At 48.5% G+C, this 13,550-nt stretch overlaps 1 protein-coding gene across 1 annotated transcript in view; it reads left to right on the forward strand.

The window, feature by feature from the left end:
- The window catches only part of DOCK2 (dedicator of cytokinesis 2), a 426,319-nt gene that overhangs the window by 381,149 nt on the left and 31,620 nt on the right, over nucleotides 1-13,550 (forward strand). The window contains exons 39-44 of the mRNA XM_082378747.1: nucleotides 1,197-1,286; nucleotides 2,882-2,986; nucleotides 5,287-5,428; nucleotides 10,154-10,235; nucleotides 11,678-11,762; nucleotides 12,489-12,575. Coding sequence (XP_082234873.1) covers nucleotides 1,197-1,286; nucleotides 2,882-2,986; nucleotides 5,287-5,428; nucleotides 10,154-10,235; nucleotides 11,678-11,762; nucleotides 12,489-12,575 — 591 coding nt within the window. The remainder of the gene's footprint in view (nucleotides 1-1,196; nucleotides 1,287-2,881; nucleotides 2,987-5,286; nucleotides 5,429-10,153; nucleotides 10,236-11,677; nucleotides 11,763-12,488; nucleotides 12,576-13,550) is intronic.

Raw genomic sequence — 13,550 nt, forward strand, 5'->3', positions numbered from 1 at the left:
ACCTCGCCTCTCTCCTCCCCCACCTCCCCCAGCTTTTCCATTAAGGTGCATCTTCCATTTTAAACCAAATGTGAAATGTAATGGGTGTCCCTTGAGATTGCCAGATCTCCAGCCCACCCAGCACCTCCCTCTGCCTCTGCAGAGGTTGCTGACCCCTTTGATCAAGGATGGAATGATAATCTATTTGTTTCAGTCAAAACGGAGCGAATGAAAAGGACCCCCTCTGTCCAGAGTTTGTTTTTCAGAATTTTTTTTAAAGATGGAAAAGACCTAGTTAAAAAAAGTTTTCATCACTCTTTTTTCATGCTGCCCCCTGCACACTCACCCTAAATAACGCCGTTAAGAAGTGATGGGTGTAAAGTTTCATTTACGCAAGATGAATAAATTCTAGACATCTTCTGTACAACATTGGGCCTATAGTTAACAATTCTGTGTTGTGCATTTAAAAGTCTGTTAAGTGGGTAGATCTCAGGTTGTGTCCTCACCACAATTTTTTTAAAAAGTGAGAGAAAGAGAGGGAGGGAGGGAGGAAGGGAGGGAGAGAAGAAAGTTGGCCAAAGGAAAAAAGAAAGTGACGGACTAGCGGAGTGGAAAGATCCTAAGAGCGAACATCAGGAGAACTGGATCTGGCCTCAACTCTGTCCCCAGAAACGCGCTTCCCTCTTACTTCTTTGTGAACCGTTTCTCTTTGGGAAATGGGGTCACCACCTCCCTGCCCCACCTGCACACAGGGAGCTGAGGCAGTCAGATGTTCATTTACTGAGCACTTCTAAGGGAGGGAATTAAGCACAAGGTCGAGGGTCACACTCAGGTGTGCGTCCTGGCCCTGCTTTTGGTTGGGCATTTGACCTGGGGCAGATGCTCTGCTGATCTGAACCTCCATTTCTCACCTGGGAAATGCAGCTGCTACTAGTCACCTCTCAGGGTGGTTGTGAAGATCCCGAGAGCACGTAAATAAAGTATTCAGCCTCGTCTGTGGGTGTTCCATTATTTATCACGAAACTAGGGTGAGAGGCAGAGGATAGGTCTGCTTCCTGGGAAACGCTCAGCTCCCTGGGTGTGGGACTGGGTCCGGGCCAGAGTAAGGCCCGTGGCTCAGTCCCAGGAGAGAGCTGCCCTGGTCCCTTCTACACTCAGCAAGGGCTCTGCAAGCCTGGAGGTCCCCCTAACCGTTGTCTCCACGACCTTCCTCGTAGATGTGGGAAGAGGCCATCAGTCTGTGCAAGGAGCTGGCGGAACAGTATGAGATGGAAATCTTTGACTATGAGCTGCTGAGCCAGAACCTGGTAAGCCGTCCCCAGGGGGAGCTGACTGCCCTGGAGGCCGGGTGCTCAGGGCCTCGGCTCAGCAGAGAGGCTGGGGAGAGGGGGCGGCGGGGCGGGAAGCCGCGTGGGGTTAGGACGCCAGGAAAGGCACGGAAGCAGGGCCTGAGCGGAGCCGGGCTGTGCTGAGCAGCTCCCTCCCGGTTGGGAATATTTGCAAGGGGAGGTCTTCTGGGAACACTCATCAGTTTCTCAGATGGAGCGTTAAGTACCTGCTCGGCGCTGGGGCTGCTGCTCTTGCCCACCCGGTAAACACTGTGCTACATTTGCAGGAAAAATTCCCACAAATCACTAGGCCAATTAAATAGAAACGCAAATGTGCGCTTTCTGATTAACAGGTAAATCACATTAAAATGCTCCCCATCTGGCCATTCCCATTAGCTCCCCGAAGCTTGTGATTTGGTGGTGCAAGTGGAAAGTGGGGGGAAGCCAGCCTATCCTGCTTATGCTGCAGAGGCCAGGGCTTGGTGGTGGAGGGGGGGGGTGACCCCTGCAGGGAAAATGCAGAACTTTTTGGCTGCTTCCCCCCACTCTCTTCCCGCTGGCCTGAGAGCCAGGACCCCAGGGCCCCATCTGAGCCCATTTTGAGATGCCAGTCCAGCTGTTTGTAGGGAACTATAAAATGAGAGTCAGAATGTTGGAAGAAGATTGATAGCTTTTTCTGGTGGGGAGATGGGCATGGATTATAGTGTTCCAAGATATGATGCAAACACACACACTACTTGCACCAAGAAACACTTATATCTACCTGAGTCTGTCCACATAGTTGTTTGTGGGTGTGGAGGCACGCACGCCTTCTAAACACGTGCAGTGCACAGGCACACACAGAGCACACATGCATGCACACCACACACGTACCCAGTATACATTCATGCACACGCTGATGGGCATGCACATCCGTGCACCAAGCCCACATCGCGCAGGCTTCATGTCCAGGGCCACACACATCTATCTTCCATGTTGTGTCCAATTTAAGATGCACCACTCTATTTTACATGCCCCATCATGATTTCTCTCCAGTTAATAGCAATTGGGAGATGCCATTAGGTGTAAAGTAAAACACAAACTATTTTCAAAGATGTTAAAATATGAAAAACACACACCTCTTGGAATTGATGAAATATGTTAGGTGTGCATGCACAGAAAGACATCTATATCCGGAAACACTTATCCATCCATAGGCCGTCACAAACACACTTCCGGTGAGAGTGGAGTGACGATGCTGCTGGGGGCTCTGAACAGCTGGCTGGATTCAGTTCCGTACTTCCCGGCTGTGCTGTGAGATACCATGTCTTTATCTGCAAAACAGAGATACAGTTCCGTGGCATTGTCATGAGGGCAATGCAAGTAAATGTGCTGGTGCAGCTAGAGTGATTAACAGGGTATCTGCTTACAGCTATTACTATTATGATTACAGACAGTTCCATGACTGTGCAAACATGTGCACTCGGCACATTGGTTCTGGTGGAATGATCCCATCTTAACTGTGGCCTCTTGGAGTTGAATGTGCCTTTAATACACATCTGTGTTGTCACAAGCTATGAGTTTTCTTCTTTCAGGTCCAGCAGGCAAAATTCTATGAAAACATCATGAAAATCCTCAGACCCAAGCCAGACTACTTCGCTGTGGGATACTACGGCCAGGGTTTCCCCTCCTTTCTCCGGGTAAGTCTGTGGGTGACTCAGACACAGGCCAGGGACCCGCGGCCTTGGCATCCCGGCTCTCCCTCTGTGCTTTGAGGCTCTGCCTGTGCTGAGAACCTGTGCCCTCCTCTGTCTGAACGCTGTCCCCACCCTCACACACTCCCCAGTCCCCCTCCATCATCAGCACCTCAGCCACCCGCCGTGTTCTCCACATACACAGCAACCAGAGCTGCCTTGTGAGGTAGTGAGCGCCGCATACTGGGAATGAGGTGCTCAGAGAGGCTGGAGGAGCTCTGCCACCCAGCAGGCACTGCAGAGCACTAGTTCTCAGACCTTCGGGTCTCAGGGCCATTTTCTCTCTTAAAAATGACGAAGGCCCCTGAAGAACTTCTGTATTTGTAGACTTTAGCTGTCTACATCTACGATACTCAAAACTAAAGCTAAGAAGATTTTTAAATGCAGTTGTCCCTTGGTATCCACCAGGAATTGGTTTCAGGACCCTCTGCAGATACCAAAATCCAGTACTCAAGTCCCTTGTATAAAATAGTGTAGTATTTGCATATAACCTCCTAAGTGCTTTAAGTCACCTCTAGACTACTTACAATACCAAATACAATGTAAATGCTATGTAAATAGTTGCTGGAGTGCAGCAAATTCAAGTTTTGCCTTTTGGAACTTTCTGGAATTTTTTTTCAAATATTTTTGATACACGGTTGAATCCATGGATTAAGAACCTGAAGACACGGAGGATCAACTGTATCAATTTATTTAAAAATAAGAAGAATGAACCCATCCTATGTTAACATAAATTAGATCTTTATGAAAATGGCTATATTTTCCAATAAAAAATTAGTGCGAAAAGTGAGATTGCTTCATATTTTTGCAAATCTCTTAAATATCTAGATTAAGAGAAGGCAGCTTAGATTCTTATATCTGCTTCTGCATTCAATCTGTTGTGATACCACACATCATGCAGCCTTAAATGTATACTCATGAGAGAATGAGAGTGAAAAAGGAAAATGGCTGTTATGATGAAAAGAGTTTTAATCTTGTGAGGCCCTGATGGGGTCTTGGGGACCCTCAGGGATCCCTGGAGCACAGTGTCTGAACTGCTGCTTTCCTGGATTATTCATTCATCATGGAGAGAGTTGCGTTAGGTCAGCTGAAAGCGTCCCTTCTGATCTTTGAGTCTGTGGTTCAATCCTGAGGTCAGGGAGATACAAAAGAAACCTGACCTTACCTGATTGAGTCTCCTCAAGGAGATAAACCACTCACCATTACCAATCGATGTGGCAGTCAAGGGTGGCCCTCCGGAGTTGAGCTGCAGAGAGGGTAGCTAGTGAAGTTTTCCTGCTTGGAACAGAGATGACTTCCCACACCTGATCCTGCATCACAGACCCCTGGGGAACTTGTTAAAAGTTCATGTTCCTGGGTCCCACTCCCACAGACTCCATTTCAGCAGGTCTGGAGTGAGGCCCGAGAATCTGAACTTCTGGAAGGCTCCTAGGCTTTTGTGATGAGAGGCCAGGTTTGGAAACAAACACTGATACATAGAGGTCAGTGGCAGACATGGGTTTGGACAGAAGAATTTAGGGGCCATTAGAGGCAGCACAGTGGCACAGATATGGTCTAAAACAGGGTTTCTCACCTTCAGCTCTCTGGACATTTTAGACCAGGTAACTCGTAGCTGTGAGGGCCTGTCCTGTGCATTGAAGGATGTTTAGCAACATCCTGGGCCTCTACCCACTGGGTTCCAGTAGTGGCCCTCTCTGGAGTTGTGACAACCAGAAATGTTTCCAGGCATTGCCAGCATCCCTTAGGAGGCAAAATCACCCCCTGTTTGAAAACTACCAGTCTAAAAGAAGCTAACGTGGTCAAGGAACAATAAAGAGTGTGTTTCCATGGATCCAAGTGATGAAGGACCCGAATGCTGGTCCCTTCCAGCCCACAGGTCCAGCCCACATGGTCCATTAAAGGCAGGAGGGAAACTCTGTGGTCATGTAAATGGGAGAGTGGGTGTGACACAGTGAAAGCTGAGTGAGGAATTATTCTGGAAGCTGCACATAAGATTGTTTGAAGAAAAAGTTCTCAACATCCATGATCTCCTCTCCCTTTAGAACCCATCTTTTTAAAGGAGTGGTGTGTCTAGCTAGAAGGTCAGTGACTTGAGGTCTTCCTTTCCCTTGGGGAGAAGCAGAGAGTGGGGAGATCTGTAGAAGGTCACCACAGCCCTGTGCTCATGACAAGCCTCCCAGCTTTGCTTGAACCATCTCCTCCAAGCCTGGGCCCTGGCATCTCTGATGGGTGTCATTTCTCTGCAGAACAAAGTGTTCATCTACCGAGGGAAGGAGTATGAGCGAAGAGAAGATTTCCAGATGCAGCTGATGAGCCAGTTCCCCAACGCAGAGAAGATGAACACGACCTCTGCCCCCGGGGATGATGTGAAGAATGCCCCAGGCCAGTGTATCCTTAAGGAATGCCCCAGCCAAGGGCCAGGCATGGGCAGCCCTGCCGGGACTCCAGTCCACAGAGCCCCGTCTTAGAGCTCAGAACTGCTGCCAGAATCATTGCAGTGGTGCCAGTATTAGTGTCCAGTGTGGGATCCAAAAAGAACCCATCTCAGGAAACTCTAAATGTTGCGTTCATTGATAAATTCACTCACCCACTCATTCCTTCATTCTTGTGGTGAGTACTACCAGCCCTGACTCTGCCAAGCCTTGTACAAGGCATTGGAGACTACACTCACAAAGCGGTTCTACCTCCAGGGAGCTTTCAGTCTAGCAAGTAAAAGACATTGAACAGCTAATTGCATTGTTAAATATGCATTTAGAAAAATGTGATCAATGCTAAAAGAAAGCCCTTCAGCTTGCCGTGATTGGGAGGGCAGGGAACGCTTCCCTGAGGAAGGCGATGTTGAAGGTGGGTAATGAGCCAAAGGTTAGTGGGAGGTGGGAAGAATGTCCCAGACAGAGGGAAGAACCATCATCCGCAAAAGCAAAGGTTCCAAGAACTGAAATGGTGCCACGTTGCCCTTATAATAAAATCAAAACTCCTGACCAAGGCCTGCAAGGCTGTCTGTCCGTCATCTGACCCCTTCCTGTGTCTCCAATGTCATCGCCCCCGACTCTTCCTTCCCTTTCTCTCTGGCCGCACAGATCTTGTTTCTGTTCCTTAAACACGCCCAGCTTGTTCCCGCCTCTGGGCCTGTGCATTTTCTCTTCCCTCTGCTTGGAATGCCTTTCCCCCAGCTCCTTTCTCACCCATCAGATCCTAACTCAGTGTCACCTCCCACAAGAGGCCTTCCCTGGTCACCTTATCGGAAGCCTTCTGGACTCTGTTATCTCAAACCCTGTTTGTTTGCTTCAGAGAATTGATCTCAATCTGTCGTTATCTGTTGTGCTTTCAAAGATAGAACTAGAACAGAAGCTCTGGGAGGGCAGAGACCTGTGCTGCCTTGCTCACTGCAGTAATCCCCAGAGCCAACTCTCAGAAAATACTTGCTGGTTAACAGAAAGAGAAAGAAAACAAGAGAGAAGGAAGAAGAAAGAGGAGATAGATAGAGAAAGGAAGGAGGGAGGGCGGCACTGAAGGAGCCAGTTCTCTGGAGCACACAGAAGGCCCGAGGTGACAGGAGATGGCGCTAGTGAGGTTGGGTAGAGCGTGGTGGAAATGGGCTCCATTGCAGCAAAGCATAATGTTCATAAGGCCGGTTCTGACGCTGGGCTGGGTCAGGGCTCAGGGCGTCAGAGAGGGTACAGACCCAAGGATAAGGCAGCTGAGCGACGGGGGAGGGGGTACGTTAACCTAGCCTGGCTCCTGTGTTGCACCCTGTAGCACAAATTAAGTTACATCCTTTAAAATGGGGCTGACAGGTTGCATGGCTGGTCTGCTAAGTCTGCCGAACCTTAATCCAAATATTTTCCCCTCGGGTGATAAATATTCATCTGTAACCTTTTCATTGTGCTCGCCTGCCCTTCATGCCTGCTCTACCATGGTTATTTGCAGGAGGAAATGCAACCGGTGGTGGGCCTGGCTGGTTACAAATGGGAGTTTGGTTATAGGCGAGACATGGGATTAGTACTAAGGCCCTTCTAAGTGGATATCCTGGTGTTGGACAACTCTGTGACCTTTTAACTCGTGGTGGGAGGGGAGAGCACGTGTGACTGGGCCACGTCATTATACGCAGGCCTGATTCAGCTCCAGGAACCAGGTAGAAAAGGGAAAGCGGGAGGGCTGATATTTGCTAAATATCCTCTTCATGCCACACATGAGACTGAGTGTTTTATAACTAATTTTTCTAATCCCCATACAGCCCTATTAGGTGGGTGTTGATTTTCCCTATTTCATAGAGAAGGAACATACAGGGCAGAGAGGTAAGGTGGTTTGCCTAGGGTTACAAAGCTAGTTAATGATGGAGTTGAGATTTGAACTCCAAGATCTGTCTCAAAGTCTGCATTCTTTCTGTAATGCCATTGTTTTGTTTAAGATTAATGAACAGAATGTTCTTTATTAACTATTGTAACATGATGGCGTACCAGGCATTTTCATGCATTGTTTCATTTTATCCTCATAGTAATCCTATGAGTTGGGTAGTATTACTCTGCATTTTGCAAATAGGAAAACTGAGGCTCAAGAAAATGTAGGCAGCTTATACCAGGTCCCAGGAATTGATGGAACTAGGATTTGAACTCGGGTCGGATTTTTGCCAAAATCTAAGCTCTTAAGGCTCTGTTCTCTTGCCTTTATGTGTTGCAAAGCTGACAAGCAGTTTGAAAAGGGGACAAATCTCATGTCTTCTCACTTAGGTATCCAGTTAGTGGAAGACATTTGAAAGCAAAGGTCTCTTTGTTGGGTGTCTCCTGTCCCCCGCCCTCTCCTCTGCCTAGACCTTGGGGCTACAGTTCTGTGTATAGATTCAACAGGGTTCCATGCATACATTCTACACATGGTGAGAGACTCAAGCCATGCATCCTACTGGACGTGATCGGAGGGCTCTGATGTCACTGGCTTCTCCAGGACAGGTTTGGATTCTTCTCTTGGGCCAAGTCCGATTGCTAAGATCAGTAGACATGGCTTAGAACCTACTTTAAAACAGGGGTTGGCAGACTTCTCTGTAAAGGACAAGATAAGACATATTTTAGTCTCTGTGGGCCGTGTGTCTCTGTCACAATTACTCAACTCTGTTGTGGTGGGAGAGCAGCCATAGGTAGTTCATAAATGGACGGGTGTGACTGTGCCCGATAAAACTATATTTATGAACACCGAAATCTGAATTTAATATATTTTCACATGTCACATAATACTCTTTTTTTCAAATATTTTAAAATATAAAAAGTATTCTTAGCTGTGAGCCATACAAGAACAGGCAGTGAGCAGGATTTGACCCGAGGGCCACAGTTGGCCAACTCCTGCTCTAGACTTAATCCAGGGTGATTTCCCTCCCAGAGAAGGCTGTTTGCTCTTTGACTTGAGAAGGAAGGTAGTTTTCCTGATTATGGAAATCCTTCCAGTGAGGTTTATTCATTTGTGTTAAGTATTGCTCACTCTTGCCCTCTCCTCTGTGTGTGTGTGTGTGTGTGTGTCTGTCTGTCTGTCTGTCTGTGTCTCTCTGTCTCTCTCTGAGGCACTCTCATTTAATGTGGAAATACTCCTCAGAGGTAAAACAATTAAAGCCCCAACGTATTCGTATGAAGTGAATTTATTGGGGGAGGGGGATTAAATTTAACTTGGAATTATATTTTGGCCATTTCTTATGTGTGAAAGAGCCCTAGCCTCTGCATCAGAAAGCTCACAGTCTGGTGGGGAAACAACAGAAGGGAGAAGGGAGGGAGCTGGAGAGATAAGAGTCCTAAGTACAAATGCGTTGCTTTGGAGGGTCAGGAAGGAAAAGGACACCTGGATGAGGATAGATTGAATGTTCATGGAGCTATGGGGAAATAGTCCAAACAAAGGGAACAGCATAGTCTGTTGGATGCTCAGAGATAATGGTGGGAAAGGAGTTGGAATCATATTAGAATATCTGAATACTCCATATTCAAATATTGGCATATTTGAATGCCAACAAGAGGAGTCTGTGATTCCTTAGTTGGCAGAAGTGTCAGCCTTAGGGGAAGAGTTTTTGGAGTTATGGTGGTCATCAGGTAGAATAGAGGGATGAGAGTACTTGGATACCTGAAGAAGAGAGATGGGTAAAGAAGCCATGGAAGGTAGGGAAAGGGAAGTAAGGTCCAGGGATGGGACCAGTGACTACTGACCTTGTTTATTTGGCTTGCCATATTATCGATTCACAATGAATAAAGGTCTAGAACAGGCATGACAAAGATCTGGCACACATGATGCCTCTCCTGTATCCTGTGCCCATGGCAGGCATCACTAATCGATCATGGAACTCTTTCCCACTGAGCCTGGACATGGCCTTACATTCCTGCCCCAGACAGTTACTCTCAAACTTTCAGAGTTGGAGTACAAAATGAATGTATTTGCCTTCTCTAAAGCAGTGCTTCTCAAACTGGAGCGTGCATATGAATCACCTGAGTATCTTATAAAATACAGACTCTGATTCAGTAGGCCTGAGGCGGGACCTGAGATTCACCAGTTCTAACAAGCTCTCAGGTGATGGTGGTGCTGCTGGTCAGAGGGCTGCACTGAATAGAAGTCTGGAATCAGAGAACCCTGAGCTTAGGGTTAAAAGACCCAAATACAGGCCCTTGCTCTGTGCTCACAAGCTGTGTGACCTTCAACAGGTTGTCCAGCTTCTTTGACCTTGATGTCCTTGTCTCTGGAAAGTACGATTTACGTTAACGACGCTGCTCAGCAAAACCGGAGAGATGAAAGGAGACCATGGGGAGACGTGCGCTGCAGTTGATGGACAGCTATAAATGCATTAGGCGTTATTCTTGTTAATGATAATAACATAGCAGTGATAATGATAATTAAGGACTACTAACCAACTGTTAGCAGAGGCTGCGCCCTGGCCTGGGTTGCAAGTGACGGGCAGCTCTGATAAGGACCACGGTGACCGCTAACTGGTCACTAGGACCTAGTGGGCAGCCAGCACCCCGAGGCTGGTCACTCATTAAAAACTTGGGCCCAGAAGGACTGTCCTGGGAGGTCTCACCTGGGATCTGCTGTGCTTGGAACTGTCCCCCCGACCGAGACGTTGTGCGCTCTTAACGGCAGGAATCACAGACATCCAGTGTTTCACTGTCCAGCCCGTCTTGGATGAACACCCAAGGTTCAAGAATAAGCCGGTGCCTGACCAGATTATAAAGTAAGCCCCACAGCTCAGGGGACGGAGTGTTGGGGAGGAGCATCCCGTGGGGCTGCCAGGCCAAGCTGGTGGCAGGACAGGCCCTGGTGTCTTCTAGTTCCTTCCCTATCTTAGCCAGCGTGTCCTCCCTTCTCTTGGGAGAAGCATCACCTCTCCCATGACCCCTCTGGGCTCTGCCCCTGGAAAGGCTGACACCAGAGATGGCCAGGGGGGAGCGAGGGGTGAGGCTCACCTTGTGGCAGAGCGAGTCCTCAGGAGGCAGCGGTGGGCTTCGCTGAAGTGGACGTGGAGAGCCGGCTGCTCAGGTAGATCCCAGAGTGGCTCCAGAAATCCACAGCCAGTGAGCATGGGCAGACAGGCGACAGGCAGGTGGGGGACAGAGGGACGGTGCTCAGGCCGAGCACTTTCTCCAGAGGGACATCTTTTAGGCATTTGTTAAGGTCGTGCATTGACAACGGTTGTGTTCAGATTACGATGTAAAAAGGGGACATTAGAGGAATTCCTGGCTGTCCAGTGGTTAGGACTCAGCGCTTTCACTGCTGAGGGCCCGGGTTTAATCCCTGGTCGGGGAACTAAGATCCCACAAGTTGTGAGCCACAGCCAAAAAATAAAATAAAATAAAATAAAAAATAAATAATAAAATAAAATAGGGGACATTAGAGAAAGCAGCATGAAGGCAGGTGTGATCTGTTTAATACCAGATCGCAAGGTCAGGGATGAGGCAACAAAGCAGGGCATCTGTGGGATCTGTGGGGCACCACGCTGCCCCCTCCAAGCTGTCTGGCTCACCCCACTCAGGCCCAGGCACCCAGTTTAGCACCTTGAGTGGCTTAGGAAAAGGCCTCTCCTCTGGGAAGACCCGTTGGAAGCAGGAGCGCCTTTGTGAGAGGAAAGGCCTGTTCCTGCGGGGAGAAGCGGCCTCACGCCAGTGCAGGCGGCTGAGCAGATACTCAAGCTCAGCTTGGAGCTCAGCCTCCCGTCACCTCTCGGTCAGGCACCCTTGGGCAGGGGATGACCACCATACAGCTAGCACCATGCCCTGCTGGCCCTGATGTTAGAACCGCCCTAGAGGTTCAAGGGAGAGTGATTTGGGGGATGGCTGGGACACCTAAAGAAATCCTTGGAAGATATCCCTGGGACATTAGCCTAGGACCTTAGATGTATCCAGACCCTTCATTGAGATCACAAGAAACAATAACCCAGGCACCACTATGTGCATTAATGATAGAATTCCAACTTTGGGGGTACCCTAAGGGGTGCTATGTTCTCATGAGGGCATAAGACCGACTAGCTTCTAAATCATCTTACAAGGAAAGCCTGGTTTTAAATGTTACAGCGAGGACTCTGCCAGACCTGGAGTTTACTGTAGTGGGCCTCCCTGGACAGTACGGGGTCAGGTCAGGTTTTGCTATCAGGAGCCTCAGCCTCTTCCTGTCTTGCAGCTTTTATAAGTCCAACTACGTGCAGAAGTTCCACTACTCCCGGCCAGTGCGCGGGGGAACCGTTGACCCCGAGAATGAGTTTGCCGTAAGTGTCTCCCCTACCGTTTGGCAGCCTTGATCATTGCCCAGGGCCTCCTTTACCAAACAGAGTCTGCACCTGCCAGAATCAGAACTGGGAGGGCGTCTGATCCAAAGCCAAAGGAAGGAACACTAACTTCCATTGGTACGATGACACCCATTCTCCAGGCTCTTCCGTTGGGTTTGTTTTCTCATTTCTTGAGCCTCTCCACCCTCAAGATACGACCCAGGCCTGGCGTGAGATGCACCTTTCAACCACAGGGAGTTCACAGTCCCCAGTGTCACTGTGTGTTTCCCAGCCAGGACCTCCCTGTCTTCTATTCCCGAGGGCCGAGGCTGGCACGAGGAGACAGCTCCACGTCTCTCTCAGCTCTTTCCCTTGGACTGTGATTCTTTGCACTGGAGGAGTCACTGCCCCTTTAAGAATCTGATAAACACTGTAGACCTCCCCCCAGAAAATGCAGGTGGATGCATTCAATATTGCCTAAAACGTCTGCCTGTTCAGAGACCCAGGTAAAAACTTACTGGACCTAAATCCAGGGAAAACTTAAACTTCACCTTGGGAAAGAATTCTTCAGGGTAAGGCGGGAGTGTATATCTGAGTCTTGTAATTTTTATTCTGATTCCGGGTGGATAGGAGGCCTGGGGGCCTGGCTGGGTTCCCACCAAACTCTGACGGTCAGGTGTCATGTGTGTTGCTTTCCTGCCCTTGCCACCCCTGCCCACGGGACAGTCGATGTGGATCGAGAGGACCTCCTTTGTGACCGCGTACAAGCTTCCGGGCATCCTGCGCTGGTTTGAGGTGACTCACATGTCCCAGGTGAGTCTGTGGCCTCAGGAGCCTCCTGAGACTGGAAAAAGGGAAATGCTTTTGTTCAAAGCCACTGCAGGAGTCCAGGAATTCTAGTGCAGGAAGGGACCTGAGGCAGTATCCAGTTTACCTGCTTTCAAATTTTTTTTTTTAAGCATCAGATAACTTTTTTTTCCCTGCAAATGAAAGGTACCATAAAATCCGGTAATAAAGCTGATGAATGGGGAGCTTCTGTGGTTGGGTGCAGGGGGAGGAAGAGGGCCTGGAACTCAATCGACACAATCACCCTCTCATATCCTCCCCTCCCAGCAGCCCTTTGGGGACCCCTCTGCAGAATCTCACTGTGAATCCATTTTATAGTTGGATAAACTGAAGCTCAGAGAAAGGAAATTACACAGAGGCAAAGCTCTGGCTAGAATGCAAGTGTTTGAACTCCATGGTGCAGATAGCATGTATTTTGCTTCTCAACACACTTCAGGGTCTCCATGTCCTCAAACAGCTGGGGATCTTGCAGCCCTCAGAATGCAAAGGACAATGAGGCGAAATCGGAGAAGCAGGGACATATTCAGGATGTCTTATTCACTTATTCATTCAACAAATATTTAATGAGTACCTAACGCATGTCAAGCACCTAGAGATTTTGCATTGAAGCTTACATTCTAGTGGCAAAGACACACTAAAAAGCCTAAATAAATATATACTATGTCAGGTGGAGATAACCGCTATGGAGAAAAATAAAAGAGAAAGGTGATGAAGGAGTGGTGGGTATTTTAAGTAGGATGGTCGTAGAAAGCCTTCCTGCTAAATGGCTTTTGATCAAAGGCCTGGAGGAAGTGAGGATGTGGTCCTTGCAGATACCGAAGAGAAGGACATTCTAGCAGAGGAAATAGCAAGTGCAAGGGCCCTGGGACAGAACAGGCTTATGTCTGAACCAGAGCAAGTGAGGGAGGAGTAGCAGTAGTCTGATAGCAGGTCATATAGGAC

The sequence above is a fragment of the Balaenoptera borealis genome, assembly GCF_965194805.1.
Source record: "Balaenoptera borealis genome assembly, chromosome: 2".
Taxonomy (NCBI): domain Eukaryota; kingdom Metazoa; phylum Chordata; class Mammalia; order Artiodactyla; family Balaenopteridae; genus Balaenoptera; species Balaenoptera borealis.